Genomic DNA, 26143 nt, shown 5'->3' on the forward strand with positions numbered 1-26143 from the left:
AGGACAGGTCATCAATACAGATAAGATCTTTCAATATTGATTTGGTATCACCTCTTGTCCCACTGTCATACAACTTGATAGGCAACTACTGCACAGCTTTCTCTTACATGAGTTCTGTCTACCCACTGAAAATTTTGGGTGAAGATTGGGGCACTTTTGATCTCACACTGTAAGGATGGATGTTAAAACTTAGCTTTGATGAGGCTCAAAAGAATTTGGTTTGATTTTGGATCTATTTTAACTAAATCAAAATGGCCCTGATCTGCACAGAGAATGGCAGCATATTCATTGCCAGAGTAGCTGAGGTCCTGTCTATATGCAGTGGATGTGGTTCCAAAACCATGGTGATGTTGCTTTAGGGCATGATCAATGTGCAACGCACTGGGAAGTGATCCAAGAGTTTTCTGTGCCTGTTTCTCTTCCCTCCTTTGCCATTCACCTGCATATGGTTTTAGGCAAGTCACTTTACCTCTCTGTGCTTCTTTTTGTGCTGCAAACTCTTTGGTGCAAGAGCACACTTTGAGTACATTTGCACAGAGCTTAGCATGAGACCAATAATGGTTGGACTCCTTCCAGGTGCTGGTGTACTATATATAATAATAGCATCATGCAAATTAGTTTGAGTCTCACTTCATTTTTCACAGGTACAAGTTTTTGTTTGCAATAGTTTAAGTGGTGGTAACTTTTAATCTCCGAAGAAGTAGAGAGGGGTGTGGACTAGGTGTATGATTGCAGTTTATTTTTCCTCTCTTAGGAAGTGCAGCTGGGGGTTTCTTGGTTGATGCCAGAGGCATTTCCTCATTTGGACTGGTTAGCCTGAAAATGGGCCAGCCAGAAGGGCATTTGCTGTTAGTGCTTATTGCATTTAAATGAACTAAAATAATCTCAGAAGCTGCTGGGAGTTTCAAGCCAAAGCAAAACAAAACAAACAAAGAAAAATAAAACAAAACAAAAAGCTAAATAAATTAAGATAATCTTTTCCCCACAGCTGCTGAGAGATTTACAGCTCAACCTCCAACACTGCCTACTGAGATGTCAGCCTGTTCCAGGCATCAAAAGCCTTTCACATTCCCTAGGTGAACTATAGCTCACCAAGAAGTTTGTGCTATTGGTTGTTCTTTTGTTAAATTTTGTCTCTCCTGGCAAGAGCCTGATTCACCTTTAGGAGTGACTGGCTAAGTAAAGCCCATTTACACCACTGGAGTCACCGGAACCATGCTGGGATATGCCAATGCAAGAAGAAGCATTGGTTTAGCTCTACTACCAGCAGAATGATAACTGATAAAAGCAGGCCCTGGAACAAGCATGAACCTTGGCTGGGAATCAGAAATAATTAACAGTTACAAGGCAAAGCAAAAACTAATAAGCATGGAACATTAACCTGAAGGGAGGAAGTTTCTCTGGGATGAGGCAGGCTAAACCAGTGTCATTGCTTTCACAGGTCTCAAGTAAGGATTACTGAGGTGATTTACTCAAGAAAACAGAAATGCAAGTTCATTCTTTCTTCCAGAGGAGGTTCCCTATCAGTGGCTGAAGTTCCTAGCTTATGTCCTGTTGGACAACAGCTGAGCCATTTTCCAGCCACTCCCCAATACTGATAAAAATAAATACATAATGTATCAGGGATTAATATTCAGCACTCTTTTACTCTTTTATCACCATCATTCCTTTAGTGACTTGTAGCTGTATGTTAAACCATATGAATAACACTTAGTAGATGTAGTAATTTTTTTCTCACTTTGGTTTAAGGCAAGGAACTTTTATGCTTAAAATTCTTGTTCTTTTAGTTTCATTTATTGACTAACCTGAGAAATAACAAGTGATGAGTGAGAAAACAGTGTCACTGAAAAGTCAGAGATAACATTATCTAGCTGCAGGCAAAATTAATTCATTTTGACACTTTCATTCAGGTGGGATCACATATACACTCACTCTACTACTTGATGTGTGCACATATCCCCCTGTGTTTTTATTCAGACATGAGCACACAGAGGTTGATGTTCAAAACTGAGCATGGAAAATTTGTTGGGAAGTGATCATTTGTCAGAATCCCAGTCTTGAAAAAAGAAGATAACGAGCAAGTACTGCATCAGTAACATCAGTAAGAGTCCCACAGAGAAACTCTTAAAATGCTGTTACATACAAACAGGCCCCTTCCGTTGCAAACAGGTAGACAGGATTATTAAATTCTTGTATTGCAGGGCTATGGCAAAGCTAGCTCATAACATGCTTCCAACTGCAGCCTTTCTTCTTCCTGCAAGAACTTTCTGAGTGAGGAACAGCACCTGAATCATTATGACATTGTTTGTGCTTTTGAACACTTTGTCCCATGTCTGATTCCCTATAAGAGTCTTAAGGCATGTGCCTCTCAAGAAATACAGTGCCTTCCAGGCTAGAAGATGGTCATATATAACAATATCCCCAGATATCTCTACTGTTGGAACCGCTTCTTGGCTTAGGAAGTGCCCAGAACTCAGAGGCTCTTACTGGCTGCAGTAAGGTAGAAGCAAGATGGTCTAATGACCATAAGCCTTCTCCCTGCTGTTACTTGCTGTTTTCCTACGTGGAGGTTTAGAAATGGAAATGTCACGTGACAAGACAAAGGAAGGATATTAAGTCAAAAGAGAAAAATAATATAGGACCATGAAGGAGGCAGAAGCAAGATATGTTTCTTGAGTGTTAGGAAGAAGATATGTTTCTTGAGTATTAGTATGGTCTGCACTAAGACTTGTCTGTTCTGAAAAAGCCCAGATTACATCCTTTGAAAAATAGTCAGTGGTCACCCAAGACGATAGATACCCACTATTTCACCCGAGCCACCCCTGAGATTATGCAGCAATTTTGAGTCTGTCACCTTGCTCAGGGGTTTCCTCTAGTGCCTACCGGAAACTTGACTTTTTTCCTCATCTTTCCCTCCTGCCTGCTGCTCATAAATGCTGCCATCTTCTGCAACCTATTTCTTCACTTCTGCTCTTCCCTTAAAGGCCACCTACCTCAGCTCTGTATTCCTTTGGCTGTAAAACATAGTCTTTCACACATCCTTCCTGCTCTTGACATTCAGACGTGATGCTGGGTTTCTTAACTGCTCGGTCTGATGTGTGAAGGCACCAGCTCACACTGACACTCCCAGACCAGGTGACTCAAATACTCCTCACAGCACAGCTATGGCAGCACTCACCAACTGCCCGTGTCTATCAGACGTAGTAGCTGCAACCCATGCTGAACAACCCAGGCAGGCCTAGAGCTGGCTGGGATCTTCATGTGGCTGTCATCTGCCTTAGGCTAGCACACTGTATTCTGTGCCTGCACTACTCAGGGACATTATGGCTCTTGAGTCAACACAGGATTTTGCTGTATGCATGTTTCTATACTAAGTCCCAAACCCAATCCAGCCGGAACATCCAGTCACCTCTAGGTAGTTACAGCTTCTTTTCTCATTTTATTCTAAAAATCAGGACAGGCATGAAAACTTTTTGATTCTTCATGGAGCTGAGAACATACACTGCAGATGCAGACCTGGAACGTGGTTGCTCTCATTCCCACTTGCACTCAAAGAGCTTGCAGCATTTACTTGCCTCCCCATCAGACGAAACTGAACCCCTTGCCTACAGCATCCCCGCTCAGTTTGTGGCCAAGGCCGGTTACCTGCTATCAGAGGCTGGCTGCTGGACTGCCCAAAGTGGGCACCATGGTGAAGGAAGGCACTGTAGCAAGGCGTGGACGCATCGTCTGAAAGGGCCATGTGGAAGGGCTGAAGATCAGCCTGCCCAGAGCCGACCGGCGTGGTGGGGGTGAAAGGGGTGAGAGAGGCTCCATGAGGCTCTTGCTTTATACTGAGGGGAGAGGAGAGGTTTTCTGTGGTAGGGTAAGGGATGGACACAGACAGACAAAGGGAACGGGGGAAGGAAGAGGAGGGTGGGGAAGGGAGGAGAGGAAGAACAAAATGGGTAAATGAAAATGGAGTGGTTAAAATCTACAGGGAAATTAATTTTAAAACAAAAACAAAAAAAAAAAGGCTAGGAGTAGATCAGAGGAGGCAGTGCTGAGACAACAGCAGTAAATGTGCCTGGGGGCTAGGCTCAGACTGCAGGAATGCCTCTGCAGAGCAGCAGGAGATGAGGGGAATGGAGTGCAGTGGCAGAGGGGAGGAAGGGGAGGCAAGAAGAAGAGAGGTGAGGGAGGGAACATGCAGGAGAGGGAGGACAGGAACAAGCATAGGGTTGGGAAGAAGAATGCTCTGAAGCTTTTGTGCTCCCTTTCCTGCTGCTCTTTCTTGTTGGCCAAGGGCATATGAAGATGCTAAACCTACACAGTTTGGCCCAACGATTTGCACCACTTTTTCTCTTCAAACCCAAGATAACCTTCCTCAGGAGAGTAGTCTTGCTACAAGCATCTATTAAACAGATTGCTGGGTGTAATGGCCAAAGCTTCTCTACCAAAATTTCATAAAAGCTTCACAAAAATGGTATAGCTGGAGTTTGAGGCTAAAATACAAATGGGACTGTGCAATTAATAGGTGGATAGATTGATCAATCAATTGACCTTGTTCACAGTGGCACATTTTGGAGATTTAACCATAAAAACAGTCAGGGCTGACTCTGATTATTCCTGGAGTGTAGTTTTGCCAGACAGATACCTTGACAGAGAGACATAGTGGAAGAGAGGAAATGTGGGGGACTTGTAAAAGGTCTAATTTTCATTGTTGTTTACATTGGGCCTCCATTTCTGATGTGCAGGTTTTCACAGGCACAATAGATTGAGCTTTGCCACTGTTCCTAACTTGGCTGCCAAGTAGGATGTTTGGGAATTGAAGAACTCTGTGACCTAAAGCATGGGTACTCCAGAACACCCACTGCTGTTGGGTCAGCAGTAATAGAGTCCTGTATTTGGACACCTGAAAGCAAAGCATGGATGATGTGATCAGATCCAATCCAAATTATCTGGCAAACTGTCCATCCTCAGGTAAACAAATTCAAGCCACTAAATGAAAGCCATCTCTCTGCTGTGATGGCAACTGTTGCCAAAGGCCTATGAAATAAGTTAGTTCTGGTCGTTTTGATTTATATAGAGAAACAGAAACGTGACACATAATTAGGTCATAAATCTGACTTCATTAATGTAGAACTGGCTTAATTAACTTTAGGCACCTTGTTGCGAGGCTGTAGTGCTCACCTAGACAATGAAGGGCTGGGCAATTTCTCTCTGTGAATGCTGTGAATGCCTGAGATATTTGTTTCCTAAAGATTTGCTACCTGGCAAAAATGATAGTTTGCCATCTGTGTTCTACTCCAAGTACTTCTAACATGGGTGGCCAGCAAAGGTCTCTCATCACCAAGGCTTCTTTGCAGCAAAGACATATGTTCATGTTTCAATTAATTGGGAAGGATCAGTCCTGGCCAAGAGGGATACACTTCCTCTTCACTTAGTTTAGTAAGTGAAGTCACTGGTATGCCACTGTTATGAGGATTGTAATTTCTTTTCCCTTTTTGCTGTGAAGCTCTGTTTGGCAAGGACCTGCTGTGGAGTATCTGGATTTTGGTTTAGAGTTAATTAAAGTCTCTAGAGTAGGCAGCCTATCAGCACACAGCTTCTGCCTTTTACAAGCATATACTGTCCTACTGTCCCACTAGTGAGCCTTCATGTGCCATAGCCAGTCTCTGTAGATCAAGAACCTCCCAGGCTATTTTTCTGCTGCATCCTCTGTCCTCTGTCCAAGGCAAGGAATGCACAGATTTACTTTCAGACCAAACAGTCAGAGTCACCGCCAGCATTCTGGGAGTGCTTGAAGCCTTTATCCAAATAATGTTGATACAAGATAATTTGGATGAATAGACCTATCTGCAGGCAGAGGCCCAAAAGTTCCCTGGGCTTTCACAGGCTGTGAGTGAAGGGATATTTTTCAAGGAAGTCATTCGACAGTGATACATAAATAAACTGGAGACACTTCAGTCCTGGGCATTTTCCATACTCCTGTTTCAACTCTATTATACAAGAGACAGCAGGTGTGGGGAGCTGCTGAAGAGGAAAGGGCAGAGAATAAGGTGGACATGGAAGCGTGGGTGGGCAGAAGCAAGAGGTGCTATGGGCAGGGGTTAATCCTGTTTGCACAGCCCCCAGGCACGTTTGGTTTCCTAGTCCCTCCCCTGCTTTATTTCTCTTTTAAAGCATGGAATTTTCAGCTATAATCCTTCCTAAACCACAGCATTTTTCAGGCGCTCTGTGTAAGTGAAACCATAATCTCTGGTAAAACAGACCGCTTAAGCTGCTGTAGCATTAGGCCAATCTGATCCAGCCCCTGGATTTCCGCTCTGCCCAGCCACCACAGAGAGGATTTCAGCCTGAAAGACTGTGTAAAGCCCTTGCAATGGGAACGACAGTGCTAGGCCTTGCCTTGCAAAGCTGGGAAGGGTTAAGGCACCAGGAGCTATTTGTCCCAATGTTGTGAGGCTGTTAAAACCCCTGTCAGACTCACAGCAGAGATGAGCCCAGCCCTCTCTTGAACACATCAAGGCTTATGAAGAAAAATTCCTCGCACCTTCCAGAGCCATCGCCACTTACTCAGTGTGTGGGGGGATAAAGAAGTCAACAGTAACATGGCAAAGAGACTTGAACACAATAATGCTAAACACTCTTCTCTCTAATAGTGGAAAGGAGGCGAGGATAAGGTCAGACAGCGAATGATTGCACAACCAAAACTCAGACTTTTATGTGTCTATTTATCTGTCTATCTTTCCCTCTACACTCTGCAACTGCACAGACATAATTTATATCCTATGTATCTTTACTGATGGATGGCATTTACCATTTTTTTGCTCCTTTGTTGTCCAACTCTCCACTGACTAAAAGCACCTGAATTCTGTCTCTGGTATAACTCCTGCCACTGCTATGCTGGAATAATTGCCCCGGCAGTGAATTATAGCTCCAAAGCATGTCACTGTATATGAAATCAATTGATTGATCTATCTATCCACCTGTGAATGGCACAGTCTCATTTTTCATTTTAACCACCTCAAACTTCAGCTGCATCTTTTATGTTTTCAATTTTGATTTTCTCCATTCTCTAATTCTTTCATATTTATGATGGAGAATTTTCCCCTGCCAATCCCATGTCCCAATACTGCCAGCAAGCTGTGAAGTAGTGCAATTTTGACTTGTCTGTGTTTTGTTGGGAGTGTTTCTTAGTAAGGCTCCTTCAGCGAATTCTGAGGTATATCTTTCTCCTAAGGCTGGAATACCAGCCTGTAATCAAATGGGAGGGGAGTGGAATGAGTTTGCAACCTCTTTCCCTAGCAGAAGAAATCTATTCCTGCCCCAGTTTCCTTTATTCTTCTGAAAGGTGAATGGTATCCTTGTTTATAGGTGGCAAAAAAAAAATATCCCCCACTGTCATGGTGGGGGAAACTTGAAGGTCAGCAGAGTAGGGATATAGCTGGAAACATAGCAGAGGACAACATTTTGTGAATCACCTACTCCCCTCTTTCTGACTGTGTTTTCTGAGTTATGGTTGTTTTTCTTCCATTCTAACCCTCTCCTCTGTTATTTTGGCGGAAAGCAAGAACTGGTGATCTCTAGCCTAAATTCCTACTGTGAATGAAGGGATTTTGGCCAGACGGAGTGAGAGGAAGATTCACAGCTTTGGGTTCCTATGGAGACTCAGCTTTTATCATGCTCTCTCCTGCTGAAGGGAAGTGGGATGGGGGTTGGTTGCAGGACTACATAAGATGCTTGTTTTTCATTGCTGGTTTCTTGGAGGATAAGCTATCTGCATTCAGTGCTCCTTTTCTTTATACTGCACAAAGATTACCAAGATGGCACATCCATGCATGAGGGATGGTTCTTACACACCCACTCAACCCTGCTTACCATCTTGACAATGTTTCCTATTCTTTGTCTTTTCCTGAGGTCTCTATCAAATATTTGTATGACTCCAGTGTCCCACCCTTTACAACACATCTCCTTACAGCATTGCTTAGGGATTACTCTTTTATCTGTGAGGAACTGAGGCCAGAGAAGAATACTCAAGTTTGTGTAGGAACCGTGTGCCAAAGCTGAATCTCATCTCATATGTTTTGAATTCTATCCTTGCACTCACCTCTGAAACATCTTTTTCTGTATTTCTGTTCTGTATTCCTTAGAAAAGTTTCATTGTGGTAAACAGAATGGGACTGGGTCCTCAGAACTCATGGAGTGGTGAGTTTACACTATTGGCAGTGGAGTTACGTCACTTTCTTCCTTGTGTTGATCTTGCCTCCAATTCCAAAAGCCATACAAAAGACCGGACAGGACTCACATAGCATATTGTTTGCTTTTGCTTACTGTCATATCAGAATAACCACTTTTTCTATTCTTAATTTTGTAGGTTTTCTATTGCAAGAGCCTTTTCAAATTGTACATAAAATACATACTGTCCTCTGTTTTTTCTCTTCTCTGATCATAACAAGAAGAACTTACGGGTGTGCCAAGATTAATTTGCCTCTTTTTATACCTTTCTTGTCTTCCTACTGACTGGAGAGTGTTCCTTGTCTGTTCAGGTTTTTTTTCTGTTTGTGCACATATTCATCCATGCTCTTAACAACCTTGGCTGCTTTCCCCTAAGAGTCAATGCTGTTGTGACATCACATCCCACATCAAATTTTGTAATGTATTTTCTGTATTTTTTTTCATTAAACTGAATGCTATAAATCTAGATTTTATGTCTGATCTGATCAACTGCTGATTTCCAGGTAAACTGACCTGCTAACTCTGTATATTACTTTGAAGAGAAAATTTTATACCCTTCATATAGAGTAAAACATGGAGCTTCCACAGTAGACCTGTTATCTGGACTTAATCTTTGAAGCTACATGAACACTAATTTATCACTTGAAAACTCTACTGGAGTCTGTTTCACTTGGCTTTCAGTACATTTGTTTAAAGATAGAGCTGAAGAGGGAAGATATGCTTTGAAGTCCTGGCTGCAGGGGAGAAAGATGTTCATGCAACTTGTGCACTTGACAAACAGAGAAGTTCAGTGGAGTTTATATTGTCCTCTTTCTTGAGTCCCAGCCCATTGGATTTGGCAAGTTCTGCCTGTCTTGAAATGTAGCATGTGCTTACTCCTTGTTGTTTTGTGACTTAAGTGTTGCCTCTTAAGATGCTTTTGAAATATACACTGGGCAATGCAAAACCTGTTAGTTTTTCATGCAGTCCTCATTATAGGTCACTCCAAGGTTTCATCATAATGGTATTTGACTAATCACAAGATAAGATAGATATTCCTTGGTAGCCCACAGCAGCGGTAAACTTAAAAAGATGGGACAAAGCTTACTCACAGCCCTCAATTTCTCTGAAAGACTGCAGTGAGCATTTTGGTTGTACAAAGAGTGGGACTGATTAAATTCAGTACAGTTGATGGACCAAAAGTTATTTATGTCTGCTTAACTCAGGTATAAAGCACAGTGGGCAAATATATACATCATAAGAATTTATATCAAAATTGTACTCATTGGATCCTTCATTTAACCTCTAAAGAAAAGGCAAAACTTGAATTGCTGGAAAGACAATATAATGCAATTATTTTCTCTAAAAAAGTACCCTTTTGTCCAGCAGCACAGAGTGCGGCAGCCTGCAATGCTGCCTCTTGCTGAAGAAAATTGGACTGGCAATGCCATTTCACTACTATTGTCATTATATGACATTATTTTCACTCACTGCTATTGTCCACTTAAATGCTAATTTAAGGAAAGCAAAGATATTATTTCTTTTAGGCCCATCCATTTCTGTGTTCTTCAGTTGAATATGCCTTTAAATCCCACCAGCTGCTTTCTTCAGCATCATAAAGATACTGTCAGTGAAAATTCCACTGAATGCATATAAATAGTCCATGTGATTCCTTTCCCTTCACCCCCATTCCTGGCTGTTTCAGGGATCATTCATCTGACCATCTATCACTCTCAGCCATTTGCTCCCAGAGAAGAATAGTGACACCTTTTGCTTTTACAAACTCCTTGACTAGATAAGAAGATGCTATCTCTTCTTAAAGAGGGGAAATGATTGATTAAACTTGGAGGTCCTGTGGACTTCTACTTTTGCCAGTTCCTCATGTTCAGTATGAGAGGCTTGCTCACAGAAAATACTACCTTCATTTTAGTGAGGCAACAGCCTTGTAGCAGATGCATGAATGATTATCATATTCCATTTCCAGGGCATTGGAGCACCCAGAGCTGTGCCCAAGAGGCTGTTTGAGTGATGGTGGCTGCAGCCATGCTGCTGGGCTGCTGAGCAGGGTCAGCATCTGGCATCTGCCATCACCAAAGCCAACTGGGGCTCCCCAGCAGATTGCTAAGCACTGAATTTTTTAAGTCAGATGAGTCCAGCCCTGACCAGGGCCATTGCTTGCTGGTGTCAGAGGCTGAGGTAGACTGGAGCAAGACAGGAATTTTTCACCAGCACAAACAAGGAAAAGGGGAAGGAAATACTTCCCCTCTCACTGTAACATTATAAGTACAACTGAATGGTCAGTTTCAGTCATGAGTTAAGACAGCAAGCTGGATCAGCTTGTTTTACATTTCCACTGTGAGGCTGTTTGCTACAAGCTTGAATTTTATGGGAGGTAACAAATATTTTGACAAATACAAAATTCACCCTAAACATAGTTATTTCAGCTTTTGCTAAGTAGATGAACTGCATCATGTGCACGTTTATTTAAGGAATTATGTTGTTTAATATAATTTGTCTTCACATGTTATTACATGGCAAAATAGTGAATGATGAGTCCATATTATTATTTTATTAGATTATTAACTTTTTACTTGTTATCTGTGTCAAGTTATATTTGCATGGAAATTAGAATTAAATTAAAAACAGTATTTGTAATTATTCATGCTAATTAAATAAAATGACCATAAGTTTCCTGACTTCCTAAATATACTAGAATAGAAAAATCAAGCTTTTCTAAGCAGGTTGTGCATTAAAAAAATTCTTTATTAGCTGGAAGAAAGGGTAGCTATAAGGAAGACTTTGGATTGGTTTAAGAATCCTATTTTAAAAAGAATAGATTTCATCCTTTCATACCAACTCTAATTCACTTAATTTGAGGAAAACAAATGTTTCTGCTTTTTCAAATCTGAGTTTGTTCCTTCATTTTAAATGACCAGGTTATTGAACTGAACAAAATTCTCTTCAGTTCACTCACTAATCTGAAATGAAGGAAATAGCATCTTTTCACCTTGCAGGAGGCTAAAGTTCTCAAAGGATTGTTTAGCATTTTATAAAATCTTTCCAAGTGTCCAGCCAGTGATTTCCCCATGATTAACATCACAGCTTTCCTGAAAATCAGGTTCTGTTTGAATACTACTTTATGTCTTTCAGGTATAGCAAGTATCCTTTTTTGTCAGTAATTCCAATTTTTTTTGCATGTATGAATTAAAAAGAAAAAAAAATAAACTGAATTGTGTGCCAGAGAGGGAAGGTGTGGAGGAAAGTAAAATCCATGAACTTTTTTCTCTCTCTGAATCTTCACAAGACAGTTGAAAATTTCTGCATTGTCTGTTCCATATGAAGGACAGCAGGGTAGGTTTCCTAGCCTAGTGTCGAGCAAGTCCCTAAGTGACAACTCATTCATGGACATTCCTTGAACATACTTAATAGGGAGAGATAAGGATGACCTGCTTGCTGCATAGTAAAAAAATGGTTTTGTTTACCTGCTTTCAGAGATTTGAGTAATAAATGAGCCATCTAAGATGTGTTAGTAGAATAATTGTGTGAAAGGGAGTGTTGGCAGCACTAGGCAAGGCTGGGCTGTACATAGCTGTGGTGCTAAGCTGTGTCTTTGAATAGATGCCCAGGACTTTGGGGGAGGCCTTCTGGCCTGTTGAAGAGGTTTGCCTGTTTTGCAGCATTTCCAGCTCTTCAGTTCCAAGAAGCTCCCAGACAGATAAAGGGACTTCAGCAACACCATTCCTTAACTATCTCACTACAGTTCATGATCTTAGGTAGCTACAGATTGTTGAGGGTTTGGGGGCTGTAGTCTCAGAATGGTGTGAGCTGAAAGAGCTTGCTGAGGACAGCTAGTCATGAGCCAGAGAGAAGGACCTTCTCTGAAGTTTTCAGAAAGGAAGACTTTCTGAAGACTGCATGATCTGGCATCATATAGCTATGGTTTGGAAAGACCTAGTGACACATTTTTCTCTCTGGGAAGACTAAGCTGGGGAGACTTCCTTGTAGACTGAAGCTCTAAATCGCACATTGTGAAGTGACTCCTCACAGAATTTGTACCCTGAATGGGTAGGTTTGTTTCACATTTCTGTCAGGTATCACCTGAATTCACAGACTGCCCTGGGCATTTTGTGAGGCATTTCAAGGATGATACCTTAGCAGCAAAAGAGGCAGCCAGCAATTCAATACTCATTACTACTCCAATATCCCTTCCTGGGAGCAGGAGCTGGGTGATACCAAAGAAATCTACATGCCTCTTCCTTCATTTCCTAGCTGGGGTAGATCAGGAAGCAGGACTGAGTTCCTCACATCTCTGGTCCTTCCTGAAAGCATTGCCCAGCCCCATGGCAAACATACAATGAATCATTCATCTTTAATAGATTATGCAAATTGAGAACATCAGATCAATGAAGATCAATACCTGAAACCATTTAATTGCCAGCAAAAACATTTTAAGAATGAGCATTATCTGAAGTCCTTTCTTGGGTAATGGCACCATTAATCCAAACATTGGATCCTGGCCTAAGTGTACAGGAAAAATTCTCCGCCCCTCTTCCCCTGATGCCTTTCAGGTTGTTGAGGGCCTTTTTCTTCCCCTTTTCATTTCCAGTTTCTGAATTTCTCCATCATTACCACCAGTGAACAGCTCCCAGTGCTAATAGTTCTGCTTTTGTTACTCTGCACTGATTGAAATGTCGCATACAGATTGAGATGTTAGTGCTAAGTTGCCACCTGGGAATGTCAAGCTGGGTCTGAAATGAACTTTTCTCACTCTTGGATCCAGATGGATCAGATGGGGATGTTCTCAAGCTGAGCTGGGAGTGTGGCAGGGAACAGAGTAGGGGTAGCACAGGGTGGGAGGGATATGAAGAAAATTTTTTTCCTCAGCCTACAGTCTCTTCTGTGAGACCAAATCTGTCTCCTGCTGTGTCCTTGTGAGAGTCAAGTCCAAGACTTGTGCAGTGTCCCAGCCTTCAGGAAGCCTCCTCTCACATTGACAAGCTAGAATGCACCATCTTCACCTAGGCAAAAGAACTAAAAATAACTATTTTCATGGCCTCTTTGAATCTTAAACTCTGATTGTAGACACATCACCTTTACATTTAGCTGTGGGGATTTGCCTTGCTCTACTGCCTTTGTCCCTCAAAGACAAGAAGATATTTCCTGTAAGATATGTGGATCTGCTAAACAGTAGATGAATGACAGCTGAGTTTTGCAAATACAAAGAAAGGTAGAACACTTTTGCCGCAGCTAAGCCTTTTTTATTTTTCTGGTTGGCTAAGAAACTGCATGGCTACAAGGATTCTGAATCAAGCCTAATAGCTGTAAAAGCCATGAAAAAGGTCGGGGATGTCATACTTTCTAGACATTTCCTGAATAATATAGATCATATCCCATGTTCTCCATGAGATTTTGCAGACACACTGGATGTCCTCTGTGTTTGAGCTGTTACTAATCCTGCATGGTCCCAAAGTTCTTGGTAGCCAAAAGTTGCATGCAACAATATGCCTTTGCTCAGTGTTTCCTGGGCAAGCAATGACTGCCTGCCTCAGCCATGAGCTGCCCTGACATCAGGGGCTATTAGCTGGGGCTTCTGTAAGAAAAAATTGAGATACATACTCCAGTGCTCTTGATTCTGTGCCATCAGAGGACAACTTTTCGGTCAAGGGATAAGAAGCTTCTTCCCTTACTAACACAACTTAGACCTCTTTGTCATGAGTTGTTTCTCAACTTTTACCACAAGGTTTCTAGAGGGGCTGCAAAAATTGTTGAGAAAGGGGAATATACCAAACAGGGGCAAGTCACTTGAGCCTTGTAGCCACTTTCGCTACCCAGGAGGAGATGTGGAAGTCTGGTAGCTGTGTGAGCAGCCACCAATGGCAACCAAGGCCTAGAGAAGATGGGCTGTGACACCAGAATATTTCCTAACAGCTCTAAACACACGCAGGACAGGCAGCCTACACCAGCATCAGGACAGTGTGGGAGTGACCTGTGGCCCCAGGCCAGCCTGTGCCACTCAGGTTCTGCATGTGCCACCAGCAAAAAGGAAGTTTCAGTGAAGCATCTGCTACAGGGGTTGCCTCCTATTTCTCTGCATCCCAATTTGTCTGCTTTCATGTGCTTGATCACAGTTTCTACTCCCCCGGACACACCTGAGTTCAACGTGCCCACACATGAGGAAAGGCTGTGAAAAAAGTTTTTTGCCAGCTTTCCTAAGAGACTCATGGACTTAAGGAGGAGGGAGTTTAGCAGTTGCAGTTCAGCAGATCTCAGTTTTTAATTTGCAAATGCCAGGGCTGAATAAAACTTAAACTATTATTTCTCCAAAAGAAAACCAAGTGGAGATCATGGGTAAGCCATGACCCCATTGTTCTCAGATACAAAGGAAAAAAATCACAGTGCATATTTGGACATATTTGTTCTCCACCAACATCCCAACCTTGAGCCCCATCTGGGCACACAAGTTTGTGATTCACATCTGGGTTTGCCTATCTTTGAGTCACACCTGACACATCTAAGTGTACCCAAAACCGCCAACACTCTGAATTTCAAACTTCTATTGAACCCTTATGTTCTCCACAGCCTTTCTGTCTCTTTCCTTGTTTGCCACAGAGGGTATCTTGCATTAGCAGAAAAAGCAGAAGCTAATGGTGATGAGGGAAATAAATAAAAAGCTTGGTTCTGCTGTTTGGTCAGGCAGCTTACCGGTCACCACAGGGTACGTCTGGGGTCCTGACACATTTGTCCCCAGGTCTGGGTTAGCAGAGGTGGATAGACTTGATTTGACTTCATCGAGACCAGGGGTCAGAGCTGGGAGGGAGTACTCATTACCCTGGGGAAGAGAGGAGAAAGACAGCTCGCTATTGACGTGATGGGAGAAAGGGAAGGGTGTACAGATGGGGGGGAGGAAGAGGAGAGATGCAAGCCCTTGCACAGATGGAAGAGGAGGAGGAGGAGGAAATGGAGAAGATAAAGTGACAAGAAGGTTGAGGGGGATGAGGAGGGGGTATCCTAGGATGAACTATCCCACTTGCCTGCTTGATGCTGTGAAGGGGAAGAGAGGTGAGGGATCTGGCCTGTTATCTGTGGTATGGCTGAGCCCTCATTTGGTGCTGTGGGGATGGGGATGGCTGTCTGTGCCAGCCCATGGGAAAAGAAAAGGGAAATCCACATCCCCTCCTCTTGGCTGAGTGGAGATGGGAGGTGTTTGCCCTGGTGACAAGAACAGCTGGGGCACAGGACTACAAAGACATGACTAGGACAGGCAGGCTGTAGGAAGCAGCCAGTGTTGGCTCACTGTCGCCAGGGTCTCTGCCTGGGTCGCCTGTCTCCCCTCCACTGTTACCTCTGTCCTAGCTTTTTAAAAACAAAGAAGCCTCATCCCCTGCCTCTGTCACTCTGTGCATTGGGGTATGAAATTGGGGAGGGGGGAGCCACATGGCTAACAGAAGGGTGGGAGGGGGAGAGCCATTGAATCTGAAAGGGTGTCCTGTCCGAAAGGCTCTGGTAATTGCCTTTTTATTGTGGCAGACTCCAGACCAGACGCGGGAGCTGGAGAAACCAGGAAGGCTACAAAACAGCAGGAAAAGTTGCTCTGATTAATATTACGTTAAATTAAAACTGATTTTCTGCTCTTTCTCCTCCGTTTTTTTCCATGCACTTCCCCAGCCCCCTCCCCACATCTTCCCCTCCTCCAGCAGGTTCCATGCATGCTGCCCCCTCCCCGCCCCTGTCCCTGCTTGGCTAGGACTGCCTAGTCATTTCCAATTCCTTCTTGTATTGATCTTCCTGTAGAAATCAGTTTTGTAATTAGCTGCAAATTAGGCCTTCTACTGGGGGTGAGCCTGCCCCCTGATTTATCACCAGAGTAATTCGCTGTGATCGGAGAGAAATTAAAATGAACTCAATTAGGCTTTGGATTTGCTTTATGGGCCCTGCTCAGAGTTTCAGGGGGAAAAATGACTGTGCTGGTGCTTAATAGTCTAATGAAAGTAAATAAAGGTTATTCATTGTAATAAACCCAGGGACTCTGGGATGAAGGGAGTCCACAGCCAGCCTCTCCTTCTCTTCCTTTGTTGGTTTATGGCTTGGGGCGGTTTAAAAAGACTTTTGATTTTCATTTTATTAAGACAAACAGCTTTTGGGATAAAAGGCTGGGAGAGCAGGGGAGTAAAGAAAAGGTGGACAGAGCTGCAGAAGTGTGGAAAGCTATGTTGGAGACAGGAGTCGAGTCTCAGCTTTGAGCCATGAAGGAAAATGATCCATTAAAACCCAGTCCTGTGGCTCGCTGATCACCGGTGTGATCTCAGGGTGCAGGAGTTTCTGTGCAGTGCTGTCTGCCAGTGAACATGGATGGGGGTTAGGCGTGTTCATGGCAAGGTACAGACAGGTCTGTGTGCAGAGGGAAAAGTGGTCATGGGGATGTAGGGAGAGCACAGTGTGCATGTGTATGGCAAGTTTACCAGAGGAGGTAAAGCTTGTGTATAAGCACAGTGATACAGTTACAAACAGGCGGGGCTGTAAAAGGTATGTGCAATAACAGGTCAGCATCAGAACAAGGGACAGGGACGGGGAGAGGGATTTTGGGAATCTGCCTGCCATCATCCTCTCCGTGCCTGTGGGTTCCCATTACCAGGCCAGGCCCTCACCTGCTCGGATTTGATGTGCTCTGATGTTTGAAAGACGTCAGGGTAAGAAGGACGCTCAAAAACTCGATCTAAAGCTTCCAGCTGCTGCTGGGTGAAAGTGTCGCCACGAAGGTGCTTCCGCAAACTGTCCACGCTGCTCTGGGAATCTCCATTGGGAACTGAGCCCTCGGATACATCTGCAGGGCACAGACAGAGAAAACAGGGAGTTAGCAACACCCTGGCTTGGATTGGTAATGGCTGCAGGACAAGGACAGAGTGGGAAAGAGGGAGGCTCTGTGCCTCCACCCAGGTAGCTGTGCCACTCCTGAGGGAAAAGGGGGCTGCAGGGGTCCAAGAGGAGCCCCCTCCTCTCTGATGGAGTGGCCAGGCTGCTCCAGTGGGTTCTGTGGGATTCTCCTGCCCAGGATGAATGAGGCTGTGGAGAATGGCGCTTAGCTCAGAGATGAGTTTCGGTTCCGCTGATTTTCAGTGTTAAAAATTGCCAAATCTCCACTGCCGAGCATAAAATGGGAGCAAAGCACAGCGATTAGCATCGCTAGAAGACCACTGGAGAGGCAGTTCACAGAGAAACAAGAGTGTTGAGGATGGGCTGTAGTGGAGAGGACTGAGGGAGCCTGCAATGGGAAAAAGGCTCTCTTACAGTTTGGAGGTAAGCCAGTCTCTGTTGCAGCTCCCCAGTCCTATGAGCAGCTATCACTGTTCTAATTTCATCGGATCATATCCTAGATGAGCCTTTCATTCCCCTTAGATAACAGGGACATCTGGTTTCTGACTCCATGTTCCACCAGAGACAAATCTCTCCCTGTGGGGCAGCTGTCCCATCCAACATATGTTGGTTTCTGTCCCATTCACCTATGTTTAGCTTGTGATTTATCATGACCCGTATCTCTGTTATAAAACTCCCTCCAAAATGAGATGAATCTCTCTCTCTGCCAGACTCCTTTCTTATCCAAAATGAATTATTGTATTACAAAACCTAGGTGGGAATTACAAAATTCCCACCTGCTCAGTGGGATTCAGCCTTCCTTGTATTACTTTGCTCTTACTAGAAATATAGCTGCCTTCTGGTAGAAGCTTCCCTGGAAGTGCACCTCTATCCCTACAGCAGCCATCTGACACAGTCCAATCTCACAACAGTTCCTCCTGCCATGCTCCAGGGTGTCTCTCTTTCTGTTGTGCCAGCCCACTCATCCCCTCTGCTGTGAGTCCGTTATAAATGCCCTGCCCCAACCAAAGTGATTTTTTTCCTGTGATAAACCATCTGATCACCTATCTGGGTTTGGGTTTGGTTTGGTTTTTTTTCCTCTGTTATCCCCCAACTCAAATGAGTTGCATTTTTCTCTGTTATAACCCCTTTTTATGTCGAGAGAGTCTCCTGCTATTAGCATCTGTCATATCCAAGGTGAGTCTGTCTGTTATAACCTCCTGCCCCAGCTGAAGTGAATCTTCCTCTGTCATAATCCCTCATCTCATCTGAGGCAAGTCTTCTCATTATAATCTCCTCCAACTGTGCTGAGTATCTTTCTGCTGTCACATCTCAGCCTAACTTTGCTGTGCCTGGTAATAATCCCCTCCTTCATCCATGCTGATATACCTCCATACTCTCCATGCTGAATCCTTACCTACTGTACTTCATCAGACACAAGTCTGATTGCCTTATCACCCTGACTAACCTAAGATCAGGTTCTCCCTCTTGTGCTGTAATTATCTTCCTCGTTTTTCACTAATGTGCCTCATACCTAAGCCTTTCTTGGTGGCCTCCAGTCTGTGAATCTCAGAAATCTGCTCTGTGTCAGAAAATTGGTCAAGGGTTCTGTATAGACCTTTTCCTTCCTCCATGCAATCATGAGGTGCTCATGGACACATGATGCTCCCAGGAGCCTGGAGTGACATTCAATGTGCAGCATCTAGAACAATATCACTCTGCTGCTTCCTCTTTTAGCTCATGGATAGTGCCAAGATGGTATTTTCCTGGCACAGTTAATGCCCAGCTGGTGGCCCAGAGTTATGACTGAGCCTGCTGCCTTCTGGCTATGAGATATATCCGTTTATAGGTGATTATACGATATGATATAATCAATAGTACATTATATACAGTAGCGTAGTACAGTACCACTCACAAGACCATAGAAAATATTACATATTGATTTGTCCCTGCCAGCAGCCTTCCCTCAAGCAGCCTCTTCTCTCTTTTCCACCCCAAGCCAGAGCAAAGCTGTTTACTGGCACTGATCCCTGGAGTTTCCTCCTCTCCCCAGGCATATTTGCCCAAGAGAAAGTTATCAATTTCCTGAAATCTGGAGTTTATGACAGATTTGACTAAGAAAACAAAGCAAGGATCAGACTTGCTAGACTGCACACTGTGTGGGCCAGTACAGTTTTCATGTTTTATATGACACTGGGCTGTTTCTGCAGGTGCTGAATTTCAGGAAGACTAGAACTCTGGTCTTCTCTGCAGAAAGCTATTACAGAACTCCTGGGTCCAGACTCAGAAAAAAAAAAAAAAAAGTTTCTGTAAAAGCCTCAACCTGTCTGCAGCCTGTGAAGCTGTTTGTCTTTGAGGATTTTTCCACGTGTCACTGAGTGTGTATGATTGTACACACCATGACACTAATACACATGGGTATTTTTGCAGTAGATAATTATTCAGTTATTCTTTAGATTCTGCATCACAGTACATACCTGACCAGGCATTTGTCTGTCTGCGCTGGTTTTGGCTACACCTGATTTTCAAGGATGGCAGCCTTAAACTCCATATCTTGTTCGGTGTGAGTGGACTGATGTACAGTAAAACTTTCACTGATTGTCATTAAACTAGATTTTACCCTTAGTGAGTTGCCCTGAGTGGTTACACAGATTTGTGCACACATGCACAGGTATTTGCAATTCTGTCTGTCTGCCTTCAGAGCCCTGTGCACATGTGTCTCCCGCGCGTGCACAGGCCATGCCTTTGTGTGAAGAAGCTGAAATCACAGCTTTCCTGAGTCGCTGTAAGAGTCTCTTTTCCTTCATTTATTCAGGGGCCCTTCAGATCTTGACAAATCTGTCACTCTAAATTTGCGGGAGATTATGGTGCTCTCTGCCTAGCACGGAGAGAGGTGATATATGATATCTGCTGCCCCTATTGATTGCCTGATCTGGTGGCAGAGGGCTGGCGAAATGAACTTGAAATGAACATCATGCCTCAACTCATTGTGCGTATAATACACTACTTAATCCCACATTTTTGAGCCGCTATGGAATTCAATTGATCAATCATGTCCCTCTGATAGTACTGTTTTAGGGGTTATTGCTGCTCTGCTCACTGACCTTTCTATTTATTTATTTATTTGTGTCAGAGTGTGTGCGTGTGCATGTGCACACATAAGCGTGTATGTGTATTTGGGAAACCCAGGACCAGCTGATGAGAGAGCATCTGTACAGTCTTTGGGAAATGAAAGAGAAGGATACAGGAAAGAGAAGGGTAAAGAATGGGGTTAAATGAAAAATAAGAATGATCAAAGCAAGCAAAGGGATAGAGAGGGGTACAAAAGTTGTAAGGAGGAAGACAATGCTTTAGTTTAGGTTGAAATTTCTGGAGAGGAGAGGGAGGAAGGAGGGGGATGGGCCACTCTGCCCTAGCCTATGCTTTAAAATCTGCAAAAGCAAGGAAGCTTTTGACAAAGGCCTGTAGGGTACCTTGAGGCTAATCTTGTCTAAACAGCTTGCACTAATATTTGGCCTAGCAATGGTAGAATGCATGAATCCCATACTTCACAGAGCAATTATATTAATTGTGCATATATATTTTACTTTTGAAGCAGAGAAGGTATCACAGAGGTGATACTGAAAGACAGATTTGTATGTCTTGTGTTGCTAAAGCTGAGACATTCACAGTCACAGATCGTTTTATTTTCTTCAAAACCAAATGATTGTAAGTCCCTGTGTTTGTCTTCTGATGTCAAAACCTACAGAGGATGTGTTTTCATTTTTTCCCTGAAACTGCAAGGGCCAGACACTTATATCTGGTTTTAGATCAAAGTTGCAATTCTCATCTAAGGGTACGACTCTGTAAGCTGAACTATCAGGAGAAGCTTCAAATAGTGTAATACACAAAGTATGAGAGCTGAAAGCCATGTGTGTATGAGCAAAGGTGGCAGAAAAGACCAGAGAGGACTTTGGAGAAGAGACTGAGTCCATCAGAGGGCTGTGGGTGCTAGTGAAGAAAGGACTCATGGGAAAAATCTGAATTGGGAAAGACTAGCAGATCCCAGGAGGAATGGCACTGTGGTGGACAACAGTCACTTCAGCTGATGAAGAACAGTGCTAAAAGCTCATGGGACAGGTATTTGCCAAGAAAGCAGATATCGGAAGGGGTCCTGTTCAAAGGGGTAAAGGAAGACTTCAACTGCAGGATGAGTCCAAGGATGCCATGTGGGTAACTGTGGTAACAGTACCCAATAGGAAGCAGCAGCATCACCTTTCCCAGTTCCCTTTTAGTAGAAGGGAAACCTCTCTTTTAAATCGTAAGAATCTTAGCAAACCATGGCCTCAATCACTGTGTCCCTCACAAAGGCACACATTGCTGTCAATGTGATCAGGCCTTGCACATGTGACAGGAAATAGCTCTCCTCCAAGGGACAGCCAAGGGAGTACACAGAGCAAATGTTTAGAGTAAACCCTCAACACAAGACACAGAAATGCTCCACGGGTGTCACAGAACTATTCTGACAGATAACAAGGAAATGCTGTGCCAAAGAACAACAGAACAACCTTGACTACATCTGACACAGGGAATATGCCCATTAAATAATTCCAAAACAAAGAGACATTCTCAGGTCTGGAAGCCACAAAGACACCAAAATGTACAAGTAGCACAAAGTAGCATAATTCATTACTTTCCGTGGCTACAGACAGAACTCTTCCTCAGGGTGGGACAGAATCATCTCAACAAATAACTCAGAAGTATTGCTGACATAAGGAGATCTTTGTGGCACAGGAACACCTAGGAAGGTCATGAGAAGCTGTGCAGCTACCACACAAACATAGAGATACTGCTCTGTTACCATCCCTATGACATGTCTGCCTGCCGTGCTGTGGGGCCCTGATCTCATCTGGGCCCTTGCAGCTCTACCAATAAAAATCACAGTCATAACAAAAGCAAATGTGACTGGCATGAGAACTGCCAGCTAGGTGACACAGCAGAACCCATCTAATTGTCAAAGGCTCCGAGGGAAGCACAGCTGTGTGATGCAGTGGTGCTGAGCTGGCTGCTGCAATGCTGTCCCTCTGCACCAGCAAGGCGACCCTGTCCTCAGCTGCAGCCTGCCTGCACCATCCCTGCCAGGTGCTCAACTCAGAGCAGCTCTCTCCCACTCCCTGAGCATTTGTAGATACATGTGCTGCCCCTTCCCAAATCACACTTTTGTGTTAAGACTGCTCTCTCCCTTTTTCCGATTTCTCTTCTCTTTTTTCCCCCTCTGATGTGTTCCCATGTCCCCATGCAGCCTGGGCTTGTCAGGCAGCTTTCCTGTCCATCCCGGGGGGCCTTTCCCCACACTGCCAGTTGTTGCAGTTTCAAACTCAATTGTTCTCCTCGGTGCTGAGGCAAATGGAGTCATTAATTACCTTCTATCGGCTGGGCCGAGTTCAGAAGGCGATCGATAGGCAGTGCTTGTCATTCACGGCAGCCAGCCCCGCGCGGGCCCTCGCGCTGCCTTCGGTGCAACACGAAGCAGCCCAGCAGAGCAGAGCTGGCCTTCCAGCCCTGGGCTCGAGCTCCCGCTGGGAATAGCAGACCTCCCGCGTCTGTGACTGAACTGACCCCAGCCAAGAGAGAGACCAAGGACAAGGACCTTGTCCTGAGATGGTGGATCACACATTTTCAGGCCAGGATTGTCTGGTACTGATGTCCTGATCTACACGAGCTGCTCCAGTCTAGCTGCCACAATGTTTCTAGAGAGACTGTTTGCGTCCTCATTAATTATTAAATTAATACTGTACTCCCCCCAGTAAGGATAAGTGCAAGGACTGGCAGTCCTAATCTGGTGATCTTTTCGCCTATGTAACTTTCTTGCCCTACTAATTAGAGGTTTAAAAAAAGAAGGCTGTAAATTTTGGGTTACATTTTCTTTCAGAAGAATTTCTGTGGTCTTTTAGAGAATGCTAAAGAAGATGTCATCTCTAGATGGGTCAATTCTGTGTTTCAGCATGTAGTAGTATTGCAAGAATTCCAAGTGCTTTGATTGTGATAACTGGTGGGGAGAAAGATGAACCTCAAATTCAGATGAGAAGGAAGGATCCTAAGTGAGTGCAGAATAGAGATAATGGAGCATTGAAGGGGCTGGCAAGGTTCAGGAATGCATAGAGAAGGAATGTTACCAGGGATCTAGGCTATGATGGTGAAAGAAGATACAGTACAAGTTCAGGTTATGTACAGTATCCTGCAGAAATAGGGATAGTGGGACATAAATACTGGAGGATTATCACCTCAAGGAGACCATCAGCTTTCATGAACTCCACAGTTGTTCAGATTCTTGTGTCCATTTGCCTCAAGGGAATCCACAAACCTGAATTTCAGTATGCTAATTCATAGTACTGTGCTGGTCCACGTGTCTCTGTAGTTTAAATGTGTCAGCAACACAGAGACTGTGTGTATTTCTTTCTTACATGCTCAGGCTTAAAGCAGAAAGGCTCAGAAACAACAGATTTTACATTGTTATATATAGGTGAGCTATACCTAAATGAGGGTATAGCTCACCTGAGGAATTGGTGTGTGAGGAAGGCTGCTCATGCAGGGAAGCGAGTGTGTCTGACTGAGGAAGAGTGAGATGTGTGCTAGTGCCTGACAGCACTGCTTTTTACACAGGGTATGACTGAGTACCCTAGATGGAGCAGGGATGGGCAGTGCAGCTTGAATACAGGGCTTACATGAGCAAAAATGGCAGTGCTCAATGAGAATGTAAATGTAATGAATTGTGTGTGCAAATGTGTAATGAAGTGTGTGCTCAGATCTGTCTTGGATTATCATGGGAGCATGTAAAATGCATTTAAGGAAGTGAGTGTGTATATGCATATGAAAATCATATGTATTTACTACTCTATATAAGTGTATGATTGCAAATCTGGACAAGAGCATCTGGGAAACTAAGTCTGTGTTGGTTAGTAAAAATCAGCACATCCAGCCTTACTGTAAATGACAGCAAAAGTCTTTCCAGGTGCTAGGATGCAAGCAGTTGTCTCAGATGTGTATACAACATGTACTACAACATGTGTGGGTGTGCAGGTAAGGGGTTTTAACTTAGGTAGTAGTTTCCTAGGTCCAGTATCTCTTACTAGTGCTATTAGGTTTGACTGTTAGACAAATAGAAGTGCAGCTGCCTCTAGGATCCAGTACACTGGCTTTGTTTATGTTGACAGAGTAGCAACTGGCATTCTCATACAGTGAGCCAGGTCCTCTGGTCAGTGTAAATCTGTAAGTCTCTTGCATTCAGTGGTTATACTGATTTACACATCCTAAAAGTTATCAGAAGGATTATCCTGATTTATGCTGTTGTGGTGTCCACAACATTGCCTTTAGTGCAGTGTCCTCGGGTACAGCTGCTGCTGCTGCTACAGGGAAGCAGGGCTCCAGAAGCTACACTTTCCCTCTGCCAGAGAAGGTGATGCTCTTAACATCGTTGGCGTGACTTAACTCTCTTCTCTCATCTTCCTAAGCATGTTTGTTGGGGAGCTACCTCTTGGCAGGATCCCCCTTGGTGAGCATATAAAATAGGGTGGCTTTTGTTAGCTCCAAAGGACAGAAGCAACACAAAAAATTACATCGCATGCAGCCCTAACTATGCTTGTTTAGAGAAACTGCTTGCATTTATGAAGTCTTTGGTGCGGAAAGCAGGGTTGCAAATGACTGCATCAGAGCGACAGTAAAGGCCATTAATTTCCTGTTATGTTTTCCTGTGTTGGGGGCTTTATTAATTTAATTTTACACTGTCGAACAACAGCGAGCGCTGACACCGCCACACTTGGAGGGTTTTTTTTTTTTCCTCAAGCAGTGCTTTGCCTGACATGGAAATCAACACTGCTATCAGGACTGCTAGACACAAAGCAAGGAGCCCAGAGCTGCACTGTCACCATCCAGTTCCACCTCCCAATTTGTGGGAATCCCTGAGATTCCAGTGGGGAGCACTGAGAGGACACCAGCATATAGACTCAGCAGATCTGGGCCAGACCATAGACAGTCTAGAAAATAAGAATTCCTCTTTAGACTGCTTGGTTCCATCAGCTTGGTCCCCCACTAATATGTCTCCTTTCCTTCTGTTTCCCTTGCTCTAGACTTTCCCTTCCTTTCATTCCTCCTCTTTTCCCCTCATGTACACTTTTACCTTAACCTCATCAGTCAAAGGAGTCTGTACCTGCCCCTGAGCCACATACTTGTGAATCATGTTATTGGAAGCTCCTCTGAGTCAGCACTAAACCAGTATTCAAGCAGAGTGTTTTTAGAGCTGCCATTTTTGACATGCCATAAAACAAAGGCTCCAATCACTCAGAGTCATTAAAATTCCCATGGCATTTTTTGCAAGAGTGCAGACATTAACCTGGCTGTCCTGAACAAAATCCAGCCTGAGTGATTACCCACAGCATATCTTAATTCTCCTGTGGTTTCATTTGGACATGGCACAGCAAAATTTCACAGTTGGTGCTCTGTATTGTTCAACATCTGCCATGGTCCACCTGAGAGTCAGCCACATTTCAGTAAAAAATGAGATCTTAAGAATGGGAAGGTTAATAAACAACATATGATACAGGATGGATAACTGCGAAATGCCATGCAATGAAAGAGCTACAGGCTCCCAGTAGGTAGCAATCTGCTTAAAATATCACCATGCAAAATATTTTTTTTTGAATCCTCATTCCTATAATAACTGTAAACCATTAGTAGAATAATTTGTCATCTTTCTGCATAAGATCACATGAAGGCCATTATAGGTTCTTCTCTGCAGAGAAGAGCCATAAGTATATTTTTGAGGATTAGCTAGTGCAGTGTTGTTTTTTGTTTGCTGGGATTTAATAAAGTTGTCCCAAACTCTAGAACAGTTCTGATCTTCTTGGAAAGTCAACACTTCTGTTCAAGGCCTACCTCTTGTCAGACTAGATGCCAAAAGCCAAAGCAAAAGAACACCAGTAATTTGGGAAACCAGGCATGGAAGTATACCTGTCCTTTATAACAGCCTTTTCTAGAGCATTTAAGAGAGGAGTAGAAGGCATTCAAGGTTTGATGGACATTTCATAATAATAATCACCTCATTAAGGTTTAATCAGAT

General features: G+C 43.7%; 1 protein-coding gene and 1 long non-coding RNA gene across 10 annotated transcripts in view; one reads left to right on the forward strand and one right to left on the reverse strand.

The window, feature by feature from the left end:
* The window catches only part of LOC135306517 (uncharacterized), a 207583-nt gene that overhangs the window by 115362 nt on the left and 66078 nt on the right, over positions 1-26143 (forward strand). For 2 of the 4 annotated variants that reach the window (XR_010367318.1, XR_010367314.1), the window contains exon 4: positions 1442-1630. The exons of the other annotated variants lie outside the window; for them this stretch is intronic. This is a non-coding gene — a long non-coding RNA (uncharacterized LOC135306517). Of the gene's footprint in view, positions 1-1441; positions 1631-26143 lie in introns of those variants that run through there. 4 annotated transcript variants of the gene reach the window in all.
* The window catches only part of PAX2 (paired box 2), an 86042-nt gene that overhangs the window by 11601 nt on the left and 48298 nt on the right, over positions 1-26143 (reverse strand). For 3 of the 6 annotated variants that reach the window (XM_064430625.1, XM_064430623.1, XM_064430624.1), the window contains 3 exons: positions 16845-17020; positions 14902-15028; positions 3646-3855 (listed from right to left, as the gene is read on the reverse strand). In XM_064430625.1, coding sequence (XP_064286695.1) covers positions 3646-3855; positions 14902-15028; positions 16845-17020 — 513 coding nt within the window. The remainder of the gene's footprint in view (positions 1-3645; positions 3856-14901; positions 15029-16844; positions 17021-26143) is intronic. The other 3 variants (XM_064430629.1, XM_064430626.1, XM_064430627.1) reach the window with 1 other exon arrangement.

Source organism: Passer domesticus, chromosome 8, assembly GCF_036417665.1.
Source record: "Passer domesticus isolate bPasDom1 chromosome 8, bPasDom1.hap1, whole genome shotgun sequence".
NCBI lineage: Eukaryota > Metazoa > Chordata > Aves > Passeriformes > Passeridae > Passer > Passer domesticus.